The 16200-nt window shown below is 30.1% G+C and overlaps 1 protein-coding gene across 4 annotated transcripts; it reads left to right on the top strand.

Moving 5' to 3' along the window:
• Positions 1-4156: 4156 nt before the first annotated feature.
• Positions 4157-5957, top strand: LOC114418719 (protein BASIC PENTACYSTEINE2-like). Of its 4 annotated transcripts, none has more exons than XM_028384199.1 (3): positions 4157-4301; positions 4498-4621; positions 4797-5957. In XM_028384199.1, exon 3 carries the CDS (start codon positions 4808-4810, stop codon positions 5657-5659), a length of 852 nt encoding a protein of 283 aa, XP_028240000.1. In that variant the 5' UTR covers positions 4157-4301; positions 4498-4621; positions 4797-4807; the 3' UTR covers positions 5660-5957. The 4 variants fall into 4 exon arrangements, with proteins under 4 accessions (XP_028240000.1, XP_028239998.1, XP_028240002.1 ...); XM_028384197.1 differs by having other exon boundaries at positions 4719-5957; XM_028384201.1 differs by lacking the exon at positions 4498-4621 and having other exon boundaries at positions 4206-4301.
• The last annotated feature ends 10243 nt before the right edge of the window (positions 5958-16200 follow it).

Below are 16200 nucleotides of genomic sequence, written 5' to 3'. Positions count from 1 at the left end.
CTGTAATTTTATAAAGTTATCTATTATGTCACTGTCTTATTTAAAAGCCATACTGCAAATAGTAGTGATAAGTTGTACAACTTTATTCAACACGCCAGTTTTATGTTTCAAAGAATAACAAAAATATGTACTGTATATAGTATAAAATACACCAAATAAATATGGCATTATTATTATTATTATTATTAAAGATCAGAGGGCGTGGAGTGGCTTCCATTCTTTGTGTCCATGGAATCAACAGTGTTCACACAGAGTTATTTTCTTTTTGAATTGCTGCTTTAATTTGCTTTACATTTGGATTGGATTGAATAGCATAAGCAGCAAGCTATGCTTCAGTAGCATATGCATTTCATGTAGCCAGTAATTAACATTCAAAGCATATTGATATAGAGGTGTCACCTTATTCAGGAGCATAAAAAAAACTTAACAATAATGATAAAAAAAATTGCATGTAATTTTTTAAAAATCATCAGTAAAATTTTAGTGACACAAGTATTAGTAACAAATTTTTTTTGTCAGTAATACTTTAGTTTCTATGTGTCTGTTTTCATCAAATCAGTTCATGTAGTTTCACCTGAGCAATTGGTTGATCCTCTCAAAAAATGCAAAAGAATTGCCTAAACCATTGTTCACTTCTTTATCCCGCATTAGACCCGGAAACTGCATGAAATCATACTTAGTTTTAGTAACTACCAGAGGGGAAAAGTTCAAGACATTACACCACTAATTCACACTATTTAAAAAAAAATAATTTTTTATATTTTTAATTAAAAGTGAAATTATTTTGATGGAAAGAATTGAGTCCTTTTTGAAGAACTTCTCATCTCTCATTTAGTATCAATGAATAACCACAGGTAACATGGTAAAAGGCACATTGGATATCGTTATTTGTTTTGGCTTTTATTTCCACCAATTCAATCAAGCATGTCGAATTTATTTAAGAGGAATGTTAGGGTCCTATTCTCATACGCACTTTCCTACACATATTTTCTCCTATTGGTCTACATCAACTAATTTTTTTGAACCTATTACTTATTTATGGAGGTGTGTTAAAGGAAATGTACTGTGTCTATCTTAGCATTCCTTGTCTATTTAATGGGTGAATTTATTTAAATTTATTTCTAAAAAAATACTTATTGTAATAAAATAAGAAATTTTGTGTTTTCTAAGTATGTTTAAAAAAGTTATTTATGCTTATTATGGTAAATAAATCCTATTTACTTATTAAAAGAACATTTTTAAATAACGCTTATTTTAAAATTATTTTAAGCTTAAACAAATCAGTCCAATATTTGGGTGTCATGGAAAGAAAATAAAAAATATATATTTTTAGAAATCACTCATAAGTTGGTTGGAGCTAGGATTGCATATAAATACCAAAGCAATTAAACTATTCAAAAATTTAAAAATAAAAAAAATACCCGACAGAATTATTAAGAAACAGTTTAAAAATAAGAATACAACATTTAATATATATTAAAATATAAAGTTATAAAAATTTTCGGCTAGTTAAAATATTCAATAAATATATATTAAATATTTCATAACAAATATTCTTTCACGCTATAAACGATAGCTTTATACTACTATCAATTAAAATAAAAAGTTAAGCGTTGACCTTTTTTTATGTGTTTGATTTTATGAAAGTAGAAATGAAAAAAAGTGAAAAGTGCAAATTATGATCTCTGACATCATAAGAGAACGAAACTAACAGGAAACAAATCTAGTGTGACATAAGAGGCGAGATTTCCGGTAGCTTGGGTACTAGTTAGATTTTTTAAACACAAGGTTTAGAGGGAATCAAAATAGGAGGAAAGAAAATTGAAAAAAAAATACGTATTATTATGTTTTTTTTTTTAGATGAAGAGAAATGAAAGAAAATATAAAAAAAAATTAACTTTACAAAATAAAAAGTTTATATTTTTTTTTCAATTTAAATTTCAAAATCTTCTTTCATTTCTACCCAACACAGGGTAAACTTCCTTTCTCTCGGTAAATATAGTTTGTTTTTTTTAGTTCACGAACAAAATTTTTATTGTAATTCCTATAATATTTAAACTTCTTTTTTTTCTCAAAAAAAATAAAACTTCTTTTTTTATCCTTATGTTATTTATCATCAAGTAAGGTTGATTGAATAATTGGTAATTCTATATTATATTTTTTTTACGTGACAACTTTCGATAAATCATGTAACACTTTCATAATCTATTACAAATAATATATTAAAATATAAAAAAATATTGCTAATGAAAATCTCAACGACATTAATGAAAAAATAATGAATAGTAATATTTTTATTGAAAAATACATTCGAAATTATGGTAATAATTCATCTATAACACTTTCCCATAAGAAAACCATTTTTATTTCTTTAACTAATGTATTATAGGTAGCTGTAAAGATTCTCCGTTGCTATCCCTCAACAAATATTTTACTTTTCTTCCAAAGCTTGAGATTTTGTTTTGCTAGTAAAATTGTCCCGTAAAATATAATGATTAATGATTAATTTTCGTAGGGTAATATAAGTGTGCGCAAGGTGAGTATTCAAAAATTTGGGATTTAATCAATTATTTTGAGATGAATAAATTTGTAAAATAAGAAAGATAAAAATATATCCACTATTATTTTTAAATTAATTAATCAAATTTAATTTAAAATAATAATAAATACATCATTGTTTACTATTAAACATGTGAATCAAATGATACAAAACTGTTTCAATTTAATCAATAGGCTTGACTTTAAATATTAAATATACAATTAAATTAAATATTTAAAATAAAAATTCGATATTCATAATGGTATCATATCATTTGAGTAAAAATAATACATGTATCTGGACTATATGAGACTTTTATAAAAGGAGTATAATTTAAAATCTTTAATATATATTTAGTTGTCTTTGAATTTTATGGATAACAAAGTATTAAACACTTTTTTTTTTTACTTTATATTTAGTCAAGTTAGAAGTATTAAATGTGAAATGTGAGGTTAACTGGACAGCTCCAAGCCAACCCAATGCTGTAATTGTGTTGTGCTTAGTGCTTTGGGAACTCCACCGGCCCAGCCTGTTGCCAGTAGCCACTATCAATGACTAAAATATTTTCGGATACATGAAGTGCTAATAATAATCTTTATAAAATAAAATGTAATAGTAAATTACAATAAAATAGAATCAAATGATCATTTCCAGTTCAATTTTGACCGAATAAAAAATTTACGATGGTTCTGGATATTTTACTTTGAAACTTTTTGCAACTTGAAGTTTGTTCATCTTATACCAAATTTAAAGATGATAATGTACGTACCATAATAACAATGTTTTTGTTTTGTTCATCTTTCCTAATATATTTCAACATTCTTAAGAGAGCTTTTAAAATTAAATACATAAAATATTTCTTTCGCAAATTTTACGCATTATTGAAGAAAATTACAAAAATATTCATAAATTTATTATAAATAAATTAAATAAAGTTAATTATATTTTAAAATATTATATATTATCTTCTTTTATATTATAAATTGGAATATAAAATTTAGAGAGTAATATTCTTATTCTTCTCACAATTTAAATCAATATAATTTATGGAAAAATATTTATTTACTGTGAATTTTAAATTTATTATTACTTTTATTTACAGAAAAAATAAACAGAAACAAGCTAAACTAAAATACTCAAATACTAGTATATAAGTGTTAGCATTCATTAAATATTTATCCCCATTAATTTATTTCTTTTTACAATTCCAATTGAGTTTTAAACAGATATAAAATTAACTGCTGGTTCCGTAAAAAAAATTAATGCTTACAACAACAAGCATATCCTCTAGATATTCTTATTACCCCTAGAATTACAACCCAGAATTCATTAGTAACTAGGTTTTTAATTTTCATTAATCTATTATCAATGTACGACTTGTATATTACAATTATATTATGCAGTAATTTATTATTATATTAAAATGGAAATTTGACTTATCATGCTAATGTCTGTAACATATCGTATACTAAAATGTAAAACAAATCAAAACACATTTAAAACGGGGCAATTTGCAGCGGAAGATGAAAGTGTCGTGCTACTAAGTAAATACTAATTATTTATGCTATGCTGATTGAGCATTTGTCTCAGCGATTTGAATACAATATTTAAAACATTACTTTAATATTAGAATCTCATAAATGCTTTTTTTGTTTTTTCTTTTAATGTTGAGAATTGAGATTAGATTTTAAGATGGCGTGCATTCATTTTTGTTCCTTTGCTCTCTTCATTTTCCATTCGTAGACGCCAAGAACCCTAACAGGTACTGCCCCTTCTCGCTCTGCTCAAACATTCTCTTACCCTCGTATTTTTTCTTCAAATCATGGCATGGGTTCACATCAAAATCTCTTTTTTTTCGCCCCCATTTTCACACTTTCATTTTAATCTTAGATTTTGTTGATCTGTTTAGTTTTTGGCTCAAAGATCTGATTTTTTTGCTCTTTTTTTTCATGCTATAGTGGATCTTAGATCAAAACCCAGAAGCTGAAATCTTTGGGGCATGAGGTTTTGCATGTGTTCATTTGTGGGATTTGGGTAATTTATCCCCTTTTCTGGTTTGACTTTATTTGAGCTGAAGCAAAGGTGAGTTTTTGGGTCAGATAATTGCATTTTGCTGTTTCGTTTCTTCTTTCTATTTTGCATATTAATTATTGTGTTTTGAATTGTGTTGGTTTGTTAGGAGAATGCAGTGGACCTGGATAATTTGTGAGGATATTTAACATCGTGTACATTGTGCTCCTTTAATTATTTTCATCAGTTGGTGTTGTGATGGATGGTGATAATGGTCTTAACATACGTAATTGGGGTTACTATGAACCCGCTACGTCGTTTAAGAGCCACCTGGGGCTGCAACTGATGTCATCCATGCCGGAGAAACCTTTAATTGGAGGGTGCAATGCCGCGGTTTTATCTGGCACTAATGGGGCATTTCACCATAGAGACATTGGTGGTATGCCCCAAGCTACATACCCTATGGAATACATGAGGGATGCATGGATTAGTCAGAGAGACAAATATATGAATATGATACCTACAAATCATAACTATGGTGGTATTCCGGAGACATCTTCAGCACATCAAATTCAAATGATTCCACCACTGGAATTGCCAAAGGAAGAAAGGCCAGTGGAAGAGGCACCTGTTGTTGAGAAGTCAAATGGTGGCACTCGTAAGAAAAGACAGGGCCCCAAGGTGCCCAAATCTCCCAAGGCTAAGAAGCCCAAGAGGGGGCCTCGTGCGCCAAAGGATGAGAATGCTCCCTCAGTTCAACGTGCAAGGGTTCCAAAGAAAACTACTGAAATTGTAATAAATGGAATTGATATGGATATTTCTAGAATTCCGATTCCCGTTTGTTCATGCACTGGAGCACCCCAACAGTGTTATAGATGGGGCTCTGGCGGTTGGCAGTCTGCATGTTGCACGACAGGGATGTCAGTGTATCCTTTGCCTATGAGTACGAAGCGGCGTGGTGCTAGGATAGCTGGAAGGAAAATGAGTATAGGAGCATTTAAGAAAGTGTTAGAGAAACTCGCAGCTGAGGGTTATAACTTTTCTAATCCAATTGATTTGAGGACTTATTGGGCAAAACATGGCACCAACAAGTTTGTCACTATTAGGTAGGTCTACTCTATCGTCAACTGGCTTCATGTTCCTTTCAGCCTGTTTATCATGTATATATTTGTGTGTTTGGCCTGAGACTGAGGCTTTTTAGATTGTTTGTAGTGCAAGAATTTTCGAAGTCACGAGACATTTCCTGTTCTTCTCTAACTCTTCCTATGTTGTATCTTAACTTCTTTGGATTTAGTTCTTGGGAATTCAATCATTTGGTTAATTGGTTGGTTCTGATAGGGAACTAGCTGATGGCATCTTGTTTTATTAATATTTAGAAGTAAAATTTTATCCATTCATGAAACTACCAGGGTTTGAATGTTAATCCATTTCTTTTTTACTTCCAACTAAATATGTGAGTTCTGTTGTTTAGCATTATACTCCGTTCTCTGTTGTGTAAAGCCATACCTAATTAGAATATGCCTATTAATGACCTGTGAAAGCTGGGTTGTACTTGAAAACACCACATACACACACACTATTAAGTTGCAATGTGTTTCTAGATGGTCTGATTGCGTGAATGATTCATCTATATTTGATTGACAGGTTTGAAGTGGTAAAAGCAATATTTAGTGTTCTTTCATTATATTTTCTCTTTTACTGTTTTTCTTTCTAGAATGAATAACAGTATTCTGCTTCCAAGCATTGTTAGTTCAACATTTTGATTGCTGAATCATTTATAGATGCAGTTCAGTTTTTAGAGAAGCAGGTTTATTGAACATTGAGTGAAGGTAAGATGCTTGTCAATTGTCATTGTGGTAGAATTTTTTATGCATCCCTGGTTATTGAATAAAAATAAAAATTTAAGGAAATCATGGCTTGTATTAGTAAGTTAAAAGCATTTTTATGCATGTTTTATGCTCTTTGACTAGTAGTTAGAATAGTAGAGTTGGTTCCAACTAAAAGTATGAAAAAAATTGTGTCCTGTTACATGAAGCAGTGAATAGTAATTATTATTAGTCTAATATATAAATGTGAAATTTAATGTTAGAGGTACATGGTCTCACTTTGGGTTGTTAGTAAACCAGGAAAAAAATGAGAAATTGTAGGTTGGCATGGTTCCTCAAATAGGAAGGTGAGAAAAAATATAGTAGGGCAAGTAAAAGGCTGGGTTGAAAGGGAATGAAATGATGCAGCATAGAGTAGACAAGTGAGGAATGTGACATTCTGTATGTAGACTCTTTTACCGGAGTTGCATGTTGCTGTACATAGGCATTTATGGTATTGACATGTTCCACATTACTAGTTGGTGATTGTTATGTATGCTAATGTCATATGTTTCCTTTGCTAATTTATAGCATGTAAGTTGAGATAATGTGCACTTCTGAGGAGTAAAATAACATCTTGTAAACACTCCACATCTTATAATCTTACTCTCCCGACTTTTTTGTTTTTGTTTTTTAAAATCTCTTCGATGGAAACACATTTCTGTTGTGTTAATTCTTTTTAAAAAAAATTAAAATTAACGCAACAGAAATGCTGTTATGTTAAATTTTTTACACAACAGAAAGTATGCAATTGAAAGATGAGAGTTTTTGCTATTGGAAGGGTGTGGTGTTCACATGGATGCTAGCTGGTGCTGAGTGTGTGGTCAAGTGCAGGTTGAGAAAAAGAAAAGAAAAATCAGTGAGTCCTTCCCTTGTATTAGTTGTGTAGTGAGTGGTGAGTGGTTAAATGTAAGAGAGATAGGGAAAGGTTAAAACTTGAGCCTGAAAGGAAAGTAAAAGGTGTTTTTGAAACTATTCGGGGATGTAAAGAAACTGGGAATGGGAAAACTTTTTTTTTTTCCTTTCAGGTTGTGAAGTGTTAACATAATGTAAGACATTAATTTGCTGGACATGGAAACAAATGGTTAGCAGAAGATGCTGTTTTGTTCAACCTTGAATAATAGTACCCAACTTTTCATAAATTTTAAGTCTGATAAACTTAAACCAACTTTACCTAAAACGTCATTGTTCCAGGTTTTGATTTGTGCTTCCAGAAACGAGTGATGGTAAAACTGTGTCCATTTGGTTTAACAACAAACTTAATTTCTCATATTTAATTATACTTAATCATTCAATATTTGTGGTTTATATAACTTTTAACATAAAATTTATGGTTAAGACCTAATGTCTCGTTTATACACATTTTAAAATAAAGTTTATGGTTAAAATTAATAAGTACATATTGAATTATGATTAATGATTCAAAATTAATTCTTTTTAAATTTAAAACAAAGCGTCTCTTTAATCGAAATCTAAATAAATTTAGGTAAATATTATTTTTATTCCAAAAACACTTCTGCATATTTTTTTTTTCAATTTTCACTTTTAACTTGAAAAGAGAGATAGATAATCGATTTTTTTTAGTATGGAAGAAAGTGGATAAAATGGTGTGATGTAAATTACAGAAAACATCATCAGTAAGTTTGATTAACAAAAGAGACCTATTGTTTGTAACTACTTTCGATAATATGCATGCCTCAATCTACTTATAAACTATGCAATTTAAATGCATGCTTAAGTCAGTTTTTTTTTTTTAATAAAAAATATTTGTTTTGTTTTCCCAAAGATCTTTTGAGAAATTGCTAATACAAACTTTCTTTTTAACAAAATAAACTAATCTTTAGCGTAGAAGCACCGAAGGAATTCATCATTCTCTCTTTTTTTTTTTTAAATAAAGTTTACATCAAAACCATGATTTTTTATTTTTTTTTTGTCAAGATCATGAATTGTTAGTACTAGGGCTGGCAAGATATAGCTTGAGATGTGTCACGACTCACGAGTAACGCCTTTAAGAATTTATTTGTGTTCGATGAATTTAAAAGGATTAAGTAAGTTATTCTTTTTAATCCTAATTGTTTCAAAAAATTTAATTTTTAGTTCTTAAATTTTTGTTTGATTGGTCAAAATTTTTTAATTTTTTTTTATTAAAATTTGTAGTCCTTAAATTTTTGTTTGACTAAACAAGGTTTCTAAACTTTTATAAATATTAATTTTTAGTTCCTAATCAAAAGTTTAAATCATTATTTTTATTTATTTAATGAGATTTGAAGAGTTAAAAATAAAATTTTTCAAAAGTTTAAGAACTAAACTTTAGTAAAAAAAAAGATTGAGGGACTTTAGTAGGTGAAATAAACTAAAAATCTTAATGAAAAAAATTAAATAGTCTTGGCCAATCAAAGAAAAATTTAATTAAAAATAAAATTTCAAAAAATTTTAAGGAATAAAAACTTAATTAATCTTATTAAATCCTTCCAAGACAAAAAATAAACCTTTAGAATTTAGCAGGTTTTAAGAAGGAATGATCCCAAGTGGACAGAGCAACAAAGAACCAAAAAATTAACTAGAGTTAAAAAAAGATGGGGTAATAAAAAGAAACAAATTTAAGTAGAATAGAAGAGGAAGAGAAAAATAACCGAAAAGAGGAAAATAGTAATGCTCAGATGTGAGGCAGTGCGTGTGATATTCCAAACTAAATTAACTTTGCAGATAAGGTTTGAGCATATCTTTATAGGAAGGGCTGCAGATCTACTGATTTCAACTAAAATCTAAGTTATTGACCAAAAAGAAAAGTATCACTAAAATCTACGTTTCCCAAAAAGATAATTATCAACGTACACTTTCGTCCAATTTCATACACGTGAATAAACTATTGGACTAGTTTGTTTAGATTTATTTTTTAAATAAAATAAATAAAATTTTATTATTTCTAATATGTTTTTTAAATTGATTTTACTTAAAATATAAATAATTTCTTATTTAATTTCTTATTTAAATAAAATAAATAATTTTCTAATTATTTTAAGAAATAAATCATATCTATTTATTAAAAAACATTTTTTTAAATATATATATATATTTTAAAAAATTAAGTTTAAACAAATTAACTCATTATCTAATTATAATTGATTATATTAATAATTCTTTATCAAACTTTACTGATGGTTAAGTTAAACTTTAGATTATTCATAATTTTTCTTTTGAAGAATTAAAAAAAAATATCTTTTTATACTAATAGTATTTTTTTTTTTAACTAAGTTGAATCATATGACCATTTGTACTGAAAATGTCTTCTGACAAATGTTTTCTTGGGGTCCACTCTGCAAAGTGCCAACGTGGGACCTTAAGACTTTTAAAATGCACCCAAACAAATTTGGGTAGCTTGCTGAAAATGTAACTATCAATCATTAAAATGAATAGAGGACCAGAAATTTGTAACATTGAATTTGGTACATCTGGCTGGTTTGGATCATGAATCCAGTAAGGCCCACGTACAAAAAGCCCAACCCTCATGAATTTTGGGCCTCTAAGTTGTCTAATAGTTTCAATACAAAAAACAAAAACACACCAGGTTCTTCAGCAAAAAGAATAGACCAAATTACAGTTGTCTCCCTGTGTTTAACACTTATTACAATGACATCCATTATTGTTGCCATTTTGTTACATACTTATTTCCGTTAAACCCAAAATGGTCATGTGACGTGCACATGCGTGATTGATGAAAAAATCAGACACAATTGCCCTTGTCTTCTTCGTGGGCACACATGATAACTGAAACACGGTGAACGAAAGAAAGCTCGTATAGAATTTCAAGAACAGCATAAAATCTTTGTGCAACTACTGCAGCACCTCCCAAAGTGGCGTGGTGGTGAGATCTGGCGGCATGGACGGTGTAAGGGCGGCAAAGGGTGGTGGTGGCTGTGGAAGGGGTGCAGCAGTGGGGGTGGAGGGTGGAGATCCAAAGAAATTGCCATCGTTGAACTTGAGCAAACGGAAGTAAAGAAGATCAAGAGTTTAGGGACAATTTTGTCATTTAAAATAAAACCAAACATGGTTAGTAACTCTCACCCTAAAGGGGTGCAAAAGAAATACAATTTTATATGAGAGATATAATTGTAATAAGTGCTAATCTTAGAGACAGAGTGTAATTTGTTAAAAAAAAAATAAATTTTCCTAGACCAAGTCATACCCAAATTTTCAAACTAGTTTAGATTTTAGGGTTAATTAAATTTTTTAATCTCTAGCTTTTTTTGAAATTTAATTTTTAGTATTTTAATTTTTGTTTGATTGATTAAAGTTTCTTAACTTTTTTTTATTAAGATTTTTAGTTTCTAAATTTTTATTTGGTTAGCCAAGGTCTAGGTGTCTTAACTTTTTTCATTAAATTTTTTAGTCACTAAAATTTAAAAAAAATTCAATTTTTAATCTTTAAAATCTTATTAAATAAATAAAAATAATAAATTCAAATTTTTGTTTAAAAGATAAAAACTGAATTTTGTAAAAGTTTAAGAATCTTAACTAGTCGTTTGAAAATTTAGAGACTAAAAATCATAATAAAAAAATTGAGAGAAATTGATTAATTAAAAGATTTAAGGACTAAAAATTAAATTAAAAAAAATTAAGAAATAAAATCTTAGATATCCTTAGATTTGAACGTGGGAGTCAAATTTTGGAATGTAGTAAAAACAAAAGTTAACTTTCGGTATTAATTTTAAAACGAAACAACAATGTGAGGCATAGGTTTCATTTATGTGGCTGAATTTTGTAAAGTTATCCTTTCTAAAGCTTACGACATATATTGAATTTCCTGAAGTGAAACAAGGATCTTGAGTATATAGTCGATGATAGAGGTTAATATAGGTTAATATGCCACTGTCTTATTTAAGTCATATTCACTAATATTAAATACCGCTTTTCATGCAACAAAATATCAACAAACATACTCTCTGTTATCCTATAAAATGCACCAAATTCCTTTTTTAATGAAATATGCTTATATCATTTTATTAATACTTAGAGCAATGATAAAATTAAGAATGACATGATGAATATGCAGACCAAACTCAAAGAAGAGTTTGTGATATGAGTAATGCGATTCTTACAAAATTTGACAATAAAACTAAATTCAGAGCTCAGCAATCTATCTGTTCGAATTGAGACCGTGGAAAAGATGTTTGGGGATATGTTAGGTGCACTCAACAATATTGTTGGTGCACCCAGCAATTTATTGAATGAGTCATTTTACCCTTCATTTAAAAAACTTAAAAAGCTTTTTTTTTTCCTCTTTCTGAAGCATTCAACTTCTTCTCTTCTCTCTTCCGCGAAAGCATTCTAACTTCTTCTCTTCTCTCTACCGCGACGAGCCTCCTGCGTCTTCTTCTTCGCGAGCCTTCTCCGCGAGCCCGCTGCTTATTTTTCCCTTGGACCCATTTGCCTTCGAGGTAGGTGCCCGTAACCTTCCTTTGGTTTTGCTATGCACTATAGTTGTAGCATTTAGGGTAGGTTAGTGGAACCTTAGGTTAGTGGAACATTAGTGAAACCTTAGGGTAGAAGACGCCGGAAAAAATGGGGAAAGGGTGTTTACGGTGGCGCCTTCTGGAAGATCCGTCTTCCGAAACTTCCAAAAGAACGTGTTCTGGAAGATTTCCGGAAGAAGGGTTCTTCCGAAAGTACTGAAAGGTCTTCCGGAAGAACCGGTCATCCGAAAAGCTTCCGGAACACCTCTTCCGGAAACTTTCTGGAAGAAGGATTCTTCCGGATGACCTTTCAGCCCTTCTCCCGGAAGTTTGTTTTTTTTTTAAATATTGTTTTTTTAAAAAAAAAAAATTAGTGTATTTTATTTATAAATAAAGTTGGTTATTTGTATGAATTAAGTTGGTTATTTTTGTTAATTGTTTTTGTTTATTTTTTATATCATTTTAATTGAGTATTTTACTAATTATTTAATTTTAAATTAGTTATGTATTTTTTTTATAAATGAAGTAGTGTATTTTTATAAATAAAGTTGTGTGTGATTTGGAAATTTTTTTTAAATACTAATTATTTTTTATATGATATAAATTAAGTTGTGTATGTTTTGAAATTTTTTTTCCATTTTTGTTTTATTTTTATATATAATTTTAGTTGTGTATGTTTACTAATTATATATTTTGAAAGTAGTTGTGTTTTTTTTGTCTATAAATAAAGTTTTTTATTTTATTATAAATAAAGTTGTTTATTTTATTATAAATGAAATATTTTTTTTATAAATGAAGTTGTTTATTTTGTTTTTAAATTAAGTTGGGGATGTTTAATAATTAATTATTTTTACATTAGTTGTGGTTTTTTATAAATGAAGTTTTTTTTAAAATTAAGTTGTGGATGTTTGGAAATTAATTATTTTTATATTAGTTGTGTTTTTTTTTTAAAATTAAGTTGTGGATGTTTACTAAATAATTTAGTTGTGTTTTTTTTATAAATGAAGTTTTTTAATTTTTTTAAAATTAAGTTGTGGATGTTTACTAATTAATTTTTTTTACATTAGTTGTGTTTTTTTTTTATAAATGAAGTTGTTTATTTTTTTTAAAATTATGTTGTGTATGTTTTCAAATAATTTGATTTAAATTAGTCTTATTTGTTTATAAATAAACTTGTTTTTATTTTTATAAAGAAAGTTGTGTATATTTTAACCCAAAAAAATACGTGTTCGACATGATTTACAGATCATGGCTAGGAGGTTTAGGTCGTGCTATAGGTAGACTTATAGGCAGAGATAGACATGATGAGCATGATGCAGCTGATGTTCCCGAGAGGCGTAGGCCTACTGGGCAATGGGTTCATCAGATGACTACGGCTGAGGATGTTGCTGACATGGCTGAGGATGTCCCTGATGTGATTGAGGAGGCACCTGAGATGCGTGCGGGCGTATAGGGTGCTGATGGTGCTGAGGGGTTAGATGCTGATGATGCTGAGGGATTCCTGGTGGGCCACGTAACCCGTCAGTGCTGACATCATTTGTGGAAATAGCCTTCTCGGAGGGACATAATTGCCCATTCACTGTTTGCTGGGTGCCCCAGCAATTTTGTTGGGTGCACGTAGCAACTCCCAGATGCTTGCAGTCCATTTCAAAATCAACATTGGTGAGGCCCAGCTGTGCAACCCAATGAATAGCCCAATTATAATGGAACTTAAATCTAATTAGTTTTTCCCTCAACTAGTTTAAGAAAAGAAGAGTGAATTGTTTTCCAAAATCAATTCTGTTAACCAAATTATTTCTACAATTTCAAATTTGTTAAAAATCAATTCAATTTAGAACCAACTTTTTAAAATCAGTTCAATTTTTATCTCAATTTGATTATTTGAATATGAAACTGAATCGATTAAAACAGTTTAAAAACCAATTCGGTTTAATTTTCTCACCGCACAAATTTTTACACACCCCTAAAAGGCTGGCTGCATTGAAATGGTCGATTGCATGGCAAATTTACTGTAGAGGGTCCCCTTTACAAACTATTTACGTAAAGGGGTCCCTTTTCTAAGTATTTATGGAGGGGGTCTCTTCTTAAGTTGATGCCGCCAGCAGGATTGGCGAGATAGGTGTGCCGCCATTCACAATAGCGAGAAGCGTGCTTGGCAGATAGAAGATGGTGTCGCCATTGTCGTTGACGAGATAGCTGACGTGGAAGCTGTCTCGCTGCTCCCACTGGCGAGATACATTGTCTCCTTCCTTCTTCATATTGCTATACTGCTTCCACCCAATGGACCCATGAATAAGTTCCGGTGCGGCAAATTTACTGTAAATGAAGCAACCTCCTACCAAACACAGTAAATGGAACAAAACACCAAATGAAAATAGACAGAGCAGCTCGAGCTATTTCCACAAACACACAAAGCAAAAACCTTGATGGGGTTATGGTTTTAACAATTAGCCCTCTTCAATCTGCATCCAAAGCTTAAATCCCTCAAGCACAGAAAACCATACCCACCAATTAATGTCTTCTCAACCTTCTACAGTGTTGGAGAAGATCTCCAACAGTTCTCAAATGCAATGACTTGCCACATACAAAGCAATGGGAAAACCCCAATTTCTTATAAAACACACTGATGAGATATAGCATCAACCATCAACCAAGAATTCCTTCGAAATCCAACCTTTGTTGAGATAAAAGAAACCTAGAAACAAATAAACACCCCCCCCCCCCCCAAAAAAAGTTCTCCGCTTCAGCATTCCTAAAAACAATCTTAGGATATAAAATCATAAGAAACCCAAGAAAACTGAAGATGAATTGTCATCTGGGTAGACATGAATTATTTGAAAAAATGGAGTTGTTGGGTTGAGAAAGAATGGGTACCTGAGATTGAGGTTGATGCACCACTTCACTTCATCACCGTGCCATGTCTTCGCATTCAGACAATAGAGTTGAAATATACAACACATAACAAATTCAGTCATTAAAGCTGTCTCAGAGGAAGCAATGGCGACACAATGGGGGAGGCTTCTCGCCAGTCGTGCTGACGGCACACCCACGCGACACACCCACGTCACCATGCATCTCGCCAGTTGTGCTGGCGACACACTCACCATGCAGCCACGTCGCGAAGCTTCTCGCCATTGACAATGGCGGCACACCTATCTCGCCAATCCTGCTGGTGGCATCAGCGTAAGAAGAGACCCCCTCCATAAATACTTAGAAAATGGACTCTTTTACGTAAATAATTTGTAAAGGGGACCCTCTACCGTAAATTTGTCTATGAATGACATGCAGCTAGGATATAAGTTCATTTCAACAAATAAGGAAGCATTTATGTTGCACTTGAAGATTCTAGGCATGGGCTTCGTCCACTTGATCATTCTCGGATCAGAATTAATAGTCTGCTAGAAACATGGGTGGGTTTCACCACATTGTCCCAAACTTTGTCGTTGCGGCGCCGTCATAAACACCATAGAATAGAGATAAACGAGAGAAGATGATCATCCTTCAAAGACTTGATAATCGAGAAAACATAATATAGTTTTTCTTTTATGTATTTATCATTATACGACATTATAGGTTGAGCTATCGTTTACTGAATGTGCAAAATATATGATTTCTTTTGAACTTCGCATATTTCCATATATAAAAGTATATTGATATCGTTTTAAAAATCTTAACTAACACTCTTGAAAAAAATAATCGTAACTAACATAAAACTAAAATAAAATAAAACTGGGTTCAATCATTCTTGGCTTAATAAAATGAAACAAATAAATTAAACTCAAATACGCCACATGTTTATATATAATTCTTTCTTCTGATACATTTCTAGGGATTGATGTAATGAGAAACAGGTGTTGAATATATAAATAAGTAATATATATAATTTTATTTGATTTTTTTAAAAGGAATTTTATTTGATTTATGCATTTGATAATCCAATAATGAAAGAAATAAATTTTGGTATTTCAAAACTTCTTTTTAGTTTGAATGTTCATTATAATAATTAATGACTAATGCATTCTTTTATAGTTTGTAAAAGTGTTTAAAAAATCGATTTACGTTATCCTTTCCTTCTTAAATTATTTATCTTGTGAAATAGAAGTGCCTTTTAAATAATTTTAAATATCAGTATAAAAAATTAATTTTAAATATTTACTAAGATGTATTAATAATTTCATACTATATATATATATATATTAATTTAATTTGTTTTTAATTATCCATTAATGAAAGAAATAAATTTTGACCTGTCAACATCTTTTCACTTTGAATGTTGATTATAAAAAGCTTAAAAAAATTAAAAAATATTAGTATTAAAATCTCATAAATGTTT

Source organism: Glycine soja, chromosome 7 (genome assembly GCF_004193775.1).
Source record: "Glycine soja cultivar W05 chromosome 7, ASM419377v2, whole genome shotgun sequence".
Taxonomy (NCBI): domain Eukaryota; kingdom Viridiplantae; phylum Streptophyta; class Magnoliopsida; order Fabales; family Fabaceae; genus Glycine; species Glycine soja.
This window is presented reverse-complemented; position numbering and strand designations above follow the sequence as displayed.

Coding starts and splice junctions, on each gene's coding strand:
- LOC114418719 (XM_028384199.1), top strand. CDS start 4,808: ATGGATGGTGATAATGGTCTTAACATACGTAATTGGGGTTACTATGAA.